Source organism: Leptosomus discolor, chromosome 1, assembly GCF_034619465.1.
Source record: "Leptosomus discolor isolate bLepDis1 chromosome 1, bLepDis1.hap2, whole genome shotgun sequence".
Lineage (NCBI taxonomy): Eukaryota > Metazoa > Chordata > Aves > Leptosomiformes > Leptosomidae > Leptosomus > Leptosomus discolor.
Window position 1 is genome coordinate 67317892 of NC_141391.1, and position 14548 is coordinate 67332439.

The 14548-nt window shown below is 46.1% G+C and overlaps 1 protein-coding gene across 1 annotated transcript; it reads left to right on the forward strand.

The window, feature by feature from the left end:
• The first annotated feature begins 4057 nt into the window (after nt 1-4057).
• Nucleotides 4058-12009, forward strand: F7 (coagulation factor VII). Its single transcript, XM_009946322.1, has 8 exons — nt 4058-4127; nt 6072-6232; nt 6804-6828; nt 6922-7035; nt 7924-8064; nt 10520-10626; nt 11139-11259; nt 11471-12009. Exons 1-8 carry the CDS (start codon nt 4058-4060, stop codon nt 12007-12009), a joined length of 1278 nt encoding a protein of 425 aa, XP_009944624.1.
• The last annotated feature ends 2539 nt before the right edge of the window (nt 12010-14548 follow it).

Sequence of the window (14548 nt, forward strand, 5' to 3'; positions counted from 1 at the left end):
CATCCAGCCTGGCCTTGAACACTGCCAGGGAGGGGGCAGCCACAGCTTCTCTAGGCAACCTGTGCCAGTGTCTCATCATCCTTGTAGTGAACAATATCTTCCTAATATCTAATCTAAATCTACCCTGGTTCAGTTTGAAACTGTCACCTCTTGTCCTATCAGGGGATAAAGAGTCCCTCCCCACCTTTCCTGCAGGCCCACTTTAGGTACTGGAAGGCCTCTATAAGGCCTCCCCGGAGCCTTCTCTTCTCCAGGCTGAACAACCCCAACTCTCTCAGCCTGTCCTCATAGGGGGAGATGCTCCAGCCCCCTGATCACCTTCATGACCCTCCTCTGGACCTGCTCTTTCTTGCACTGGGGGTCCCAGAGCTGGACGCAGTACTGCAGGTGGGGTCTCACCAGAGTGGAGTAGAGGTATCTTCAGATACCCTTCTCCTCAGCAAAAGAAGAGAAAGAAATAACCCACATCAAGATCAGAAAATAAAATAAAATGTTAAGCACTTCTATTCAGAGCTGCTCACAAAAAAATTATCAAAAATATTATCTCTCCGTCTTCTGCTTCCTCTTTAACAGAATAATTGCTGTATGGGGTTACAGAACCCAGTCAACCATGCAAGTAATTTTCTCCTGGAAAGAAACAGATATCTTTTGAAGTCTAAAACCCAAATCATTTGCTTTAAAGCTTAGCAGCATGATATTCATATATTTATAGATTAGTACAACAGAAACAGGAAATTATTAACTTGATCACAGGCTTGGCTGGCTTTTAATTAGTCTGATAAATGAATGATTGCAAGTTACTATTGGAGATTTATTGTTATTGGAGATTTAAATTGATTTTTCCATAAATTGATGAGGTACCTTGTTCCTGAACAAGATCACCTAGACACAGCCTTGTCAGCCTACTCAAATGATCTCTTAGGGCCTCTTTGAAATAGAAATCATTGATCTATTTTTTTAAATTGTTCCTGAGTGCTGACTAGAAAACTCGCGTTTAAAGGACCAGTGACCCGTTGGACAAGATCAAATTGCACAATTCCCAGTAGCTTCCTATCTTCTCTTCCACCCAAAATATGAAACTAAAAGTAGCAAAATCGTAACAGTTTTTCTTTGAAACAAAACAAAAATAAAGAACGCTATGTTCTGAGACATGTCTTCCAGGCTAATGTTTCTGCTTTAGATTTTTTTTATTTCACATTATTAACATTTTTCATGTTTAATTTTTTAACATGATTTTTTTTTTAAATAAGGCAACTTTGGCACTTCCAAAGCATATGCTAAAAAATACCCTAAATCATACTTTCTCAGCAGCTGTCCCCAAACTGATTCTAGTAGCACCCATGAGCAGCAGGCATGCATGTTTGCATTAATATATATTCACCTTTAATTGAACAGTGGATTATTTTTCTTGGAATTGCTCAGAAAACATAAGCCAAGGCTGAAGCCTGCGCTGGCAAGGAAACCTATAGAGCAGAATACGAGGACAATTCTCATGAACTACAGCAGGACCACACAAGAAGAACAATGAAGTAAGTCTTAGGGACCTTGTGGGGAAGAAAAGCTAACAAACTGGCGTTTGCTCCTCTGTCTGGGCTCTAAGACAGTAAGGAAGGGGAGCTCTTCCTTAAAAACTCAGCTCTAACCAAAGAACTGGCTTGGCTGAAGTTAGTGGGAAACAGCTTTGAGATGAGCTCTGTGAACATGAAGCTCATGAGCAAAGAGCTGTAAAGAAGTCCTGGGACTGCTGAATCCCCAGTGACCCTCCTCATGGGCACGGGCATCCCTGTCTCACCCCTGATGAAACGTAATCGTACGAATTTTTCTTGGAAGAAGGGCTGTCCCCATATGAACTGATTGTTGTTCCCAGCACTTGGGCTTCTAAAAGTAGTAACTGTCTGGCTGTATTCCCAAGCAATAAAAGCAAGATCTTACACGTTTAAGGGATGCCAACAGAGGAAGGAAGATAGAAGGAAAATACTGCATCAGTCCTAAAGGATGCACGCTACGAGGGAAAAAGACAAGAAAGCGAAGGGGTGCCGTGGTGCAGAGGTGCTGTGATGCCGCTGTGGAGCGGCAGCCACCCCACCCTCCCTGGCAGGGAGATACCCACCCAGCCTAAGGAAACACAGCTGGGGAGGGGGGCAGTAGGTGCTGGCCTCAGGTGTGGGAGGCACAGCCTCACGCTCTGACCTGCGTGACTCATTCAACTAGACGGGGCTAGATCTTTCCCCAAGAAGATGAGACCAAGAGAAATGTTCAAGCAGCTCCAACAAGCTTAGCTTCGGTCTTGCTGTCTTCAACTCAACGCTGTAGGCCAGCGAACAAGGAAGGAGGATCGTGTCAGCAGGCTATGAGGTGTGGAGAGGGTTCCAAAAACAGAGATGGGGACAGCGTGGGGCTACTGTATCTCCCCTTGTATTCCAGTATCTGACCTCCTTCCTCTGCCCTGGGACAGGACCTGCCACCTGTCCCTGACCATCCCAGGAACTGAGCTGCTGGAAGTTAGCCAGGCTGTGATCCAAAGGAGTGCCTAGATGCCCCCTCTTGCGAAAGCGATGTCCTGGCTTGGCTGGGACAGTTTTGTTAGCATTTTGAGTCAGCCAGGGCAGCTGACCTGAGCTAGCTACAGCTGTAGCCCATACCAGAATGTCATGGTCATTATAAAGGGGGAAGGTTTGCTGAGGGGAGAGAGTGAGCTCCTGTGGGGTTTCTACTGGGGTTCCTTCTGCTCCTCCTCTGGTTTCTCCTGAGGACTGCTCTCCTGGTGACTGTGACAACTGCATATTCATTTGGCTGAGTATGACTCTGTATATCTCTGTTGATATTGCTGGTGGTTTCCTTAAATCTGTTTCACTTCTACCCATGGGTCTGCTCTCCTTTTTCCCTGATTCCCCTCCCTGGGTGGTGAGGGTTCGTCAGGTGATAGAGCGACTGTTAACAGTTTAGGCCTGGGCACAGGCTGAACGTAGACAAGCGATTTCAAAGCAGGATGTCCAGCTGTGTGCACTGCCACAAAATAACAGGACCACATGTGAAGGATGGTCGGGAGCCCAGCTTCCCTAAGCAATCACAGCTTCTGCAGGGAGTTACGCTGAGTATTGGCAGCCGAGCAAAAATCCAGCTGTTGCTTTCCTTTGCTGCGGTGTTCAGATGCAGAGCTGACCCTTCTGCCTTTCCATGCAGGAAGGGGAGAACAGCCTGGAAAATATTCCAGCCCTCAGGCAACGCTTCACTTCTCATAGGCAAACATGCTCTTTAGCTCACTGCTATCTTAAGTAAATATTTCCCCAAGAATGTTGTCCACTCTCTAGTCTGATGCCATTAATTGATTTCCATTAAATCAGAGGACTGTTTATGTTCCAGATAAAACATTGTCTGCAGATTAACCCCTCAAACCCCTATCGTTATTAATAAAATATAACGTGGGTGAGCTCAGCGCCCCTTCCAGCTGGTACAACTTGTGCAGGACACATGGGTCCTGCAGTAAAGACAGGGAGAAACAGTGTAGGATGTCTCTTGCTGACTCATTAGTGTCTCCAAGTTCATTCAGCTAGAAGTGCAGAGTTTCAATTAGCGGTGGAGCAATAGGAAAAGACAGATATCAGTGGTCTGATCATACTCCAAAGCACTGAAAGGCCGTATCTCGACTGCCGGTTCGAGGTAAATATCACGTTGTTGCTCTCTGCATGGGGGGCTATGTGGCCAAGTTAGCGCGAGTCATGCGGGCGCAGGGTCCCGGCATTTACGTTTCTCAGGAAAAAGGCATGTTAGATGGAACATGAAGGCCCAGGGTAGCAGCCTGTGTAATCAGCACAGCCTTTGCACAGGTCAGGAGAGCGCACTTCAAAACAAGCTCCCTGCTTGTGTGAAAAGGGCACATTGCAGCATTTGCATATGCCCTTCTGCTCAGCTCACTGGGCTGTCATGGCTCTTTCTCTGTTTCCATGACTCGCCGGCCCCTCCTCTGGCTCTGAGTATTTGAAGCTGAGCTCTTTGGCCAAACAGTCCTTGCTGAAATGTCAATACACTGCCAGGACGCTGGTTCGCAGGGTTCATCATGGTTTCCAGGCAGTACGTGGCTTTGTTTCTCTGCTTTCTGCTACTGATTCCCCTTTCTCTGGACGCAGGTATGTTGTATGATATGGCTGTAATTGTATTTACTGTCAATGGACCTCTCTCCTGTTACTCAGACTTAATTTTCATTGCAAGTTTTGAGTATCGTTGCATGTTTGTCCTGCCTCTGGTTGTGCCTGTGAGTTATTTGAAGGCTCTTGTTTGCTTTCGGTGATGGCATCCACGCACTTTTGGCAACTAAAGAAAAGCACCTCTAGAATGCCAAATGGATCCATTATCTCACTGCACAGACAGCTGGCAAAACATCAGCTGCCTGCCCACTACGTGAAAAAAGGAACTTGGATTTATTGTTATTTCATATTGAACTGTGGCATTTTTCAAAGCAAAGGATCAACACTCTGTCATTCAGAACACCCAAATAAAAGGGGGATGATGTCCCCAGCCACACACCCAGGCTCGCTCCTGTCAGAGTCTGAGCCTGTGCACTGACACGTGTCATGTGTCTGCAGCGTAAGGTTAATTAAAAGGCTTTAAAGAAAGCCACATTAAATGCACACAGCCTGACTCTGAAGTCACAGCAGAAAGATCCAGCTGACGTGCCTACAACGAGCAAATGTTTATGAAGCACCCTGGGATAAATTCAATGCACCCCACACAATATTTTATTCCTCCAAGTAAATTTGAAATATAGGGAATATTACCACTATTTTGCATGTAATTCAGCAAATGTTCTCGTTAGACTCAAATGTTTAGAGACACCTCAACAGACTGGAATAAACCCTCTCGGTACTTATGTTTGTGTGTATGTCGGTGAGGACGCACGCTTCAGCAACCGCCTCAGGGCCCTTCCAGCAGGTAGGAGGTAACTCCTGCTCTCTCAGGGGCCATGTAGTGGAGAATGTCCTGGGGGAAAGGCAGATCACGTGCATCAGCCTCAATCCCCAAATCTACCCACAATCCCAGGTGAAGGAGTCAAAAGCGCTGAAATCTAAGTTGTTGTCATGAAGCTCTGGAATCCCCTACTGAGATGGAGGAGAAAAAAAATGCAAAATTAATTATTTCAAGACTTGTTCAGCATAGTACATGGAGCAAAAGTACACCACAGTATCCCGAATTATACTGGGAGGGCATAGTTTTGTGATGTGTTTCCTCCCAAAGCTGAGGAACAGCTCAGCGTGGTGACAATGGTGTCGGCTCTTCCAGCGCACACTTCTGTCAGCCGTAAGCTGATGTAGCTCTAGGAAGCGAGTTCTGCTGCTGTCTGCTGTCAAACCTGTGCACCCAGTGTCTTTCCAAAGCACAGCAGAGACGCACAGGGAGAAGACCGCCCGTGGCTGTGGTCTATGGTGCTGGCAGCAGCTAGGAGCCATCCACAGGCTCCAATAGGAAACACAAACAGCATTGTCCAGCCTTCCTGTGTACCTTAATGTAGCATTTTTTACAGAAGAAAGTCAGAGATAAATATACTAAAGCAGTGTTTTTAAAATCGTGGTCTATTAGTGGTGGGGAAAGTCCCTTCCGCGGGTCCAAAGAGCGAAGGGGTGTGAGATAACGTGTGAGTGTGGGTGAAGGTGTGACAGCGGTCCATCTATCACCAAGTGACTTACTGTAGCAAGTACAGGAAAATCAAGTGTTGCCACGTGCATCACTGCTAGATAAAGTGGCACAGGCTTTTCAGCTGCTAGAACTGAAAGAAACTGTGCTGTGCACGTTGAGACTGACTATATGATACTTGATGATACCTTAGGAGCTGCTGACACCGATGTAACACACCATCTTCTCTTAAGCTCTGCCCTCTGTAAAATCCATGTGCTGCCACTTTACCCGGGAGGCAGGCCAGAGAAAGGAGGCTCTTTCACATTTGCCTACCTCTTTTTTTTAAAGCGTCTCAGAAAAAGCTTGGGAAGCAGAAAAGCTTTCAGAGAAATCGTCCCCCCCATCCTCTCTGTCTGGAGAGCGCAGCTGTATGACAAACAGAACATGCCGCTGTTTTTCAGTCTTTCTAAAGCAGGAAGAGGCAAGCAGTGTTTTGCAAAGGCAAAGACGAGCCAACAGCTTCTTCGAAGAGATAAAACTGGGGTCACTCGAGCGAGAATGCATGGAAGAAAAGTGTTCCTTTGAGGAAGCAAGAGAGATTTACCGTGATGATGAGAGGACAGTAAGTAACAAGGGGCTGGGTGAGCACTCACTGTCAGATGGACTCCCCCTACCCAAAGGGTGTGCTTTGATGTTTTAAACTGTGAGAGCAAAGAAAGCACTTTGTGTCCTGCTGTTTGCGTCTTTCTCTTATATTTATAGGGGGACACGCAGCAGGAGTGAGCTGCAGGAGGGCAATACTGTGTGGGCCACCCCAGGCAGTACCTGTCTGGGGGGCAGTGGGAAAGCGGATGCTGTCTTAAGTCATCTCCCCGACCCCCCAGTAATTCCTGGCCTGACAATACCTTAAATTGTACTGTGTAACATTTGTTTCAGTCAATCCCACCTCAAGTATATGGAGGTTATTGATGGATAACCTATTTGTGTGTGTTATGCAGTGCCCTTCTCTATTGGTATATGGATATAATGTAGAAAACAATATAGAATATTTTATGGATATCAACTGTCATAAACTATAAAGGAAAAAAGGGGCATCACTGTGGCTGTCCGTAACCACTCCTGTGCTACAAGGGGTGTAGGACTTAACCCAAGCTAAGTTTTCTTTAATTAAATCTCGTATCTTTTTCTTCTAGAAAGAGTTCTGGCACATCTATTCTGGTATGATTGTTCGGGATGTTCTAACAGCTGAGAAAACACTCCCGCTGCTGCAGCTCTTCGCGTGAGCCGGACTGACACTGAATGTTTTTACAGACCCTAACCAGTGTGACTCCAACCCCTGTCAGAACGGCGGGAGTTGTGATGACCAGTTTCAGGATTACGTTTGCCGCTGTCCCGTCGAATATGAGGGCAAAAGCTGTGAAAAAGGTCAGCTCTGGCATAGCTTAACGAAACAAAAATGCCATTATCAATGCAAACGCAAGGCACTGAGGTAAACAGTAGCAATCGTTATCACTCGACATCATTCTAGCTGTGACAGCTACTGTTCACGCTGCCTGCGGTGTCGCGTGATGGAGCTAACCAGCTGGCAGTCAGGCACTGCAAGGCAGCAAGATAACTATTACCCTATGAGGACTTTGTAAAAAAAAAAAAAAAAAGGTAAAATCGCTTTTTGTGCGCCACCTGAGTGAAGAGGAGGAATTTTTTTTTCCCTACCCAAATGCTGAAGTTACTTGTACTTAGAAGCTCGGTGCTGTACTGTATGTGAATGAGAACTACGCTGCATTTGCCTCGTACAAAGGCCGAGGGGACAGATCCAGCGGTTAATGAAGTCAGTAAACATCTTTCCATTGATTTCAGTGGGCTCTGCGCATCGACTGTTACACTTACACCCTCAGAACACGCTGAGCCCAAACAAGGACTAGGCACTCATCAAGCCTTATCAGGCAGCCTCAACAGTCATGCCAGAGCATTCTTCTGCGAAACGGCAAAATACAAAACAGTTAGAATTTTTCAGTCATATATTACGATGGTTACCACACAATTACACCACCTCCATCCTTTAGACAGCTCAGCTACTGCATAAGTGCAGAGTGATTTAGTTTTAGCTGTATATTTCTTAAGCATAGCCTTTTCTTCCCTAATCCCTGGAGATCCAGGCCCACCTAGCTTTCGCCAAGTGGAAGGCGCTGTGCATAAATCACAGAAATCCACTTTGCTGCCTTGCTTCCCCTTCAATATTCCCAGCTGCAATTGACTCCTGTTAAGCACCACGATCCACATTTGGAAACCTAAATGCTCTTTCTCTGACTTTAGCCATGGCTGACAAACTGAAGTGCATTTACGACAATGGTGGCTGCGAACAGTACTGCACTGACAAGCAGTCCGAAAAACGAGTGTGCTTCTGTGCGGACGACTACACTTTAGCGGGTGATGGCGTGTCCTGCATTCCCCAAGGTAAGATACTTCTAGCCCGATGCTAAGTCTAAGCCGGTTCGGGAAGAAAAGTTTTCAACACGTACACATCAGGAGGTGCCAGGTACAACCCTTAGCCACCAGCTCCCCACCTCTTCTTCAGGGGCAGGGTCCAGAGTAGCACGTTTGGGCTTCTGGTGGAAGCTAGACACTCCACAAAAACAGCTGGCAAAGTGTGCACACCCAGCAGGGAGCCTTCGGACCTCTCCTTCGTGGCCCCAGCGGTCCAGTCCTCTGGGACACTGGAAATTTGGGTTTGAACATCCCACCTGCTAGAAGTGAAGAGGGAGGTGAAGCCTTGTCTCCTCCTTGGGGAGTGTTCTTGCCACCGGTCTAGTAGAAAAGAACTGAGCAGTGGAGATAAGCTCACGGCCAGCTGGTCTAAATAAAGCAGAGCAGTAGGTACTCAGGGATTTGGGGTCAGGCTGAGGGGGTTCTGGTGAGTGGAGGGGCTCTGGGCCTCAGAAGTCCTTTTTTTGTTTTAGCTTGCACACACAGTGGGAAAATATTTTGGGGGCAGCATTGCTTTATTGTTGGATCTCCAATCTGAAATTGTGACTATGGATTTTATTACCATATTTATTTCAGCACAGGAGTCAAGAGAGGAAAAGGCCTACTAAAACCAAAGAAAACCAGTTATTCTTTTTTCTTCTTCTTCCTTTTTTTTTTTTCCTCCTTTTTTTCTTCTTATCTGGTAGAACTGATACACTTTGTTATTCCTCCAGACACTATGGCTAGATATTTCTCTCACTCATCTGACAACGTAAATTTCAACCAGGACTAGGGTATCGTGAGTTAATTATTTTTCCAACACATAAGTTGGCACCTGACTCTACTGCAGATGCCTACTTGAATTACCTCAATAGAGGTGAAAAGGAGACCCCTGGGGACGTGAACATAACGGACAGAGCTGCAGGGAGCATGCGAAGTAATTCTGAGGGGTGACGCCCCCCCTACACACACCTCAATGGAGCACTCATGCAGAGAACTGATAATGACAACCTAGCTCTCAACAACAGCAATTTCATTAGAAAAAAAAGGCTGCTAATGTGCTTATCCCTTATTAACAGATTCTGCAATATCACGTGATGGGGAAGCTGCTTTTGTTAAAAGCTGAGAACAAAGAATTCAATATTCCCCACAGGCTTTTCAGCATGTCTTCCCCTGTGAGGAAGATGTATTTGTTGCTACTTTCTTCTTAGGGACCACAATAGCCATAGCGCTGACCGTGTGTTGCAAGGAGACAAAACTGCCAGACTGCCAGTCGCTTCACTGTCCTTCTGTCCTCTCTCACAATGGCCCTTCCAAACGGCCAGACTAGTGTTGCCCTGCCTACAGGGTTAGAGGGTACGGGTTTGGGCTACGTCTGTTCTGATCTTTCACTAGCTGCCAGCGAAGAGCTAGTCCTGTTGCTCCATACCTTGCCTGTACCTGTAAAAGCTTGATGCTATCTTCATTTCAGCGGAAGTAATTGACACGTTCAGGCTATTACAGATCCACGGAGATGTCGGATTCAGCTCAGCGTAGACCACAGGGCCCTGGCTCCCAAAGCGATAGAAAGCAAGCACTCCTCCTCACAGCGTTACCGCAGAGTGACCGCTGGATGGAAGGGACGGTGTGCTGTCTTACAGCACAGCCACATGGCACACAAAAAACCCCAAGGGTAGAACGCATTCTTCTTGAAAGGAAGACTCTGTTGAGCGAAAGATGTAGTGAAAACACCACGGCTTCCTCTGCACTGCAGCTCAGCTGCAGGTTCAAGTCCTCAAGATTTAATTCTCCTATTGCCCATCTTCACATGCTTGCTCAGGCTAAAAACAGACCTTAGACTGGGATGTACAGTCCAGAAGAATCAAGGATGCTCTGGACCCAAGCAAACTAGGCACAGTCTGCCAGGAGACATACCAGAAGACATAGTGTCTGCTCTTAGGAGATCTTTGGGTCCGCCCAAACAAGGGATAGTAAGCTGCACATCCCACGCTTAAGCCTGTGTCTCACCATGCCTGGATGTTGTGCGCTTGGTACAACCGAGTTAAAGTCAGCAGGGTCACTGAAAATATGTAGACCACAAAGCTTGACAGAGTCACTTCTGCTCTCCAGCCTGCAGCCTACCTCATTACATTGACATATATCTTAAGCAGGTATATTGTTTGCAAAATCCTGTGGTAGGTGAACATATGTCAATGATAAGGTATGGGCCGGCACTCTATTTGTAAAAGCATTTCTGGCTGTTTCCAAACAAAAAGACTACTGACCTGCTGAGCTGCTTTAAATTACCTTTGAGAACCCATGCTCCCAGACTAGAAACCAGTTTTTCAGCTAGCATAGCTTCACTGAAGACCTTACACATTTTGCTGTGAATTCAGTGCAATAGAATCATGCTTGCAGCCCTTTGTTCAGGAGGATTTTTTCTTTTCTTTTCTTTTCTTTTTTTCAGTGAAATACCCATGTGGAAAAATACCAGTGCTGGCAAAAAAAAATGCAACTGCACAAGGGAGAATAGTAGGTGGTTTAATCTGTCCTCCAGGTGAATGTCCATGGCAAGTAAGTCTTCAGAAATCTTTCATTGCCTTTTTTCTTTCCCTTATGAGACCACTATCTTAAATTCATTGTTTTAAATATGTCCTGTTAAAAAACCACAAAAAGTGCCAGGTCTGGATACCAAATTCTCTCTTCATCCATAGCCAGCAGATCCACCTGTTTCATTCATGAACCTTAGCCTTGTTCTGGAGTGCCTGCTTTCATAGGAGTGGAGCTGTCATGCAATCTCCTCTGTCTCCTGACCCCTTAGTCTTTAACCCTACTGCCAGCAAGGATTTTAGTTGTGGCTTACGGGGTTATACTCTTGGCTGTAATAGGCAGCAGGGTCCACACCACAAGATGGAGAAAATGTCAATGTGAAGACCTCCCCTCCTAAATCCTCCATGCAAATCAGCACAGTACTCTCAAATACAGTTGCATAAAGTAACAGAAAGAGGCAGTATGAAACCCAACTCTACTGAGACTCAGGTCAAGCACATTTGATGCGAGACATAAATTTGCTTTTATGTTGTCAGGCCCTTATAATACAGAATCAGAAAGAAAAGTGTGGCGGTACCCTGCTTTCCCCAGAGTGGGTGGTCACTGCAGCTCACTGCTTGGAGTATACTCATCCTAAACAGCTTCGGGTGAGACTGGGTATGTATCTTCCCCTCCTCATGTTCTCGAGCTGTGGGTGTGGTGGCAGCCTCTCATCCTGGCAAACCAGAGTGAAAGACAAAATGTGCAGGCTTTGGTAGCACAAGAGAACCGTCCTTAAGAGGTGTCAGCCTAGAAACCCCCTATCTCCTCAAACTTCTGAGGAATCAAGGAGCTGCCTGACATGATCTGCAATTAATAACTTTTCCAGGTGAACACGCAATAAATTACGATGAGAAAACTGAGCAAGAAAGTGGAGTTGCGAGGATAATCATTCATGAAGGATACACGAATGGACAAGTCAACAATGACATTGCCCTGCTGAGCCTGGAAACACCTGTGAACCTCACTGACTATGTGGTGCCAATATGTTTGCCCGAAAAACGGTTTGCAGTGTATGAACTGTCCTCCATCAAGTTCTCCACAGTGAGCGGATGGGGACGCCTACTAGATGGAGGTGCCACCTCTTCTGTTCTGATGAGAGTTGATTTGCCACGTGTAAAGACACAAGAATGTGAAAAGGAGACCGATTTAAATATTACAGAGAATATGTTCTGTGCAGGAGACCTGACCGGTGTTAAAGACTCCTGTAAGGGAGACAGTGGTGGACCTCATGCTACAAAGTACAAGAACACTTGGTTTCTGACTGGGATTGTCAGCTGGGGAAAGGGCTGTGCTGTTAAAGGCAGCTATGGGGTTTACACAAGGGTATCCAAATACATTGACTGGCTGCAGAAGCACATGGATTAATGATGTTGAACCACAGCATTTCCAGATCGTGTTATCGCCCCCCAGTCCCTCTGTGCCATTTTCTTATTGAAGCATTTCCTCATTATCATGGATATGTGGTACATGTGATACCCACACCACTATTAATGATCTGAAACGAGCCTAATGCCTCCCTGAATATATAAAATAGCTTCTTCCCTATCGGTATTGTTTGTAAACTTGCGTGGCTTGTCAAGCGGGCACAGAATGGCCGTAACAAATTGGACTCAGAGGCCCTCTCGTTCTGCATCCATTTCTGCTAAGGGATGGAGCTAGATGCTGAGAGAAAGACTGTCAGCAACACATCAAGGATACCATGACCCTTCCTCTAGCTACCCCCTCACCTTCTGGTAACCAGTGATGTACAGACTTCCTCAGCCAGAAGTTGCATTAGGTTCAATAGTCATCAATGAACCTGTTGTCCACAAGTGTGTGCAATCTCTTTCGAACACATTTATGCTTCTGGCTTTCACAACTTCCTATGCTGATGGTTCCTGTAACATAATGATGCAATAGCAGAAGAAATAAGTGTTCCTTTTAGCTTATGTTAAAGTAGCTTTCTCCAACAGCTGCAGTGGCAACAGGTAGATTTGAGGAGGAGGAACTGTAGAGAGTCTCCAGGACAAGAAAGCTGTGAAAAGGTTAATTCCACATTTACAGGTCTGCTACAAAAACTTGATCTTAGTAGTCTTGCACCAAGTATTATTGCAGTAAGGCTATTAAGTGTAATATTTAACCCTATATTTACGAGTGGTGAAAAATACCAGTGATTTAATCTTATCTTTGCCTTGGTGTTATGCTCATCGATACAGAAGAAGGCAAACGAAAGGGAGTTTGTTTCATTTGTTGTCCAGTATAATCTAAATTGTACTCTCTGTCCTGAGATCTAAAACCAGAACAGGATAATTGCCTGACCATCTGCAAAACACTGGCCAAAGCCCATTCTCTAAAGCTTTAATGCATAAATGGTAGAACCTGAAGCACTCTGAAAAAACCATCAACTATACCATTAAAAAAATGTACCTTCTCGTCTAAGCATGAAAAGGTGACGGAGGTAAAACTGACCAGGAGATTAGAAAACAGTTTAAGTCTCTTATGCAAAACTTACACTTTGGATTCATTCAAATCATGCTGAATATCAGCTCAATCGCAAAAGCTTATCAGCAAGTTGGACAACTGACCACACTCTTATTATTAGGGGAAAAAATTGACATTATATGGTACATATACCATGCAACACTGAACATCCCACAACCTGCTTTACCGACATAGTATGGTATACTGTTCATTTAAGTACTGAACTGAATTGGGAAAAGTAGAAAAATTGGAAAAATTCCAGCGACCTGAGAAACAAGAGGTCTTACAGTACGAAAACATACCCCAGAGGTTCTCATTACTCCTAAAAGGAAAGCATATATGCCAGCAGAACATATCCCCAGGGAGGAAGGTGACTAAGAGCAGCTTCCAGAGAAGTTGTGGAGTCTCCTTCTCTGGAGACATTCAAAACCTGCCTGGATGCGTTCCTGTGTGACCTACTCTAGGTGGTCCTGCTCTGTCAGGGGGAGGTTGGACTAGATGGTCTTTTGAGGTCCCTTCCAACCCCTGACATTCTGTGATTCTGTGATTCCAGCAGATAAAGCCTCATTTTCACTGAGAGGAGGCACTCAGCATTGCAAAATCATCCCTCCAGACCTCTCAAGCTAGAGCAGACTGGGGTTTTTTCATGCTCCACAGGATGATTTCTTCTCTGTGATGTTTCACCGCAAATAATGACATTTATGAACAAGTCATCTTCTTGTAGAAAAAGGGTAAAATGCTGCAAGAAAACAACCAGTACTGATGGCTGCACAGAGTGACTTTTTTAAAACAAAGCTGGGGTTTCGGTATATTTTTAATGTAACAGCCTGTTTAAGCAAGCCAAGAAGATGAAGGAGACACGACGGCAGGCTCTGGAAGCACCAAAGACGCGGCCTCCACCTCGCACAGAGGCCTCACCCGGGGCACAACCAAGGGAAACCCCCCAAAAAAGAGGAGATGGAGGCCAGCTCCAGGCAAGCGCCAGGTGAAGGTCACCAGGCCCTGAGCGTTGAAAGCGCGGAGCCAGCAGGTGATGGTGCTGGGATGTGGGAAAGGCGAGCGGGAGCTGCCAAAGGTGCCGGGTGGTTTGGGGAGGGGGTGGGAGCCTGGCTTTGCCCTTGCTCGGCCTGGCACCGAGCCCCACGCCCCGGTGGCCATCCTCGGCCACCGCGGGCTTATTCAACTGACGATTCACTTCCCCTCCCCCGCAAATAAAAGGTGCAATTAAAAAAGCCGGCTCCTTTGGGTTTCAAAAAAAAAAAAAAAAAAAAACAAAACACCAAAAAAAAAAAAAACAACCCAAAAGAAAAGAGCCTCCTCATCAGGCGGCCCTCCCCGGCTGAGAAATCCCGCGGCGCCTTCGCCCCTTCCCCGGCGCTTCCGCTATTTCTGGGCAGGGTGAAGCAACGTCGCTTCAGTCTCTCCCCGCCCGGGGGGGGTGAAG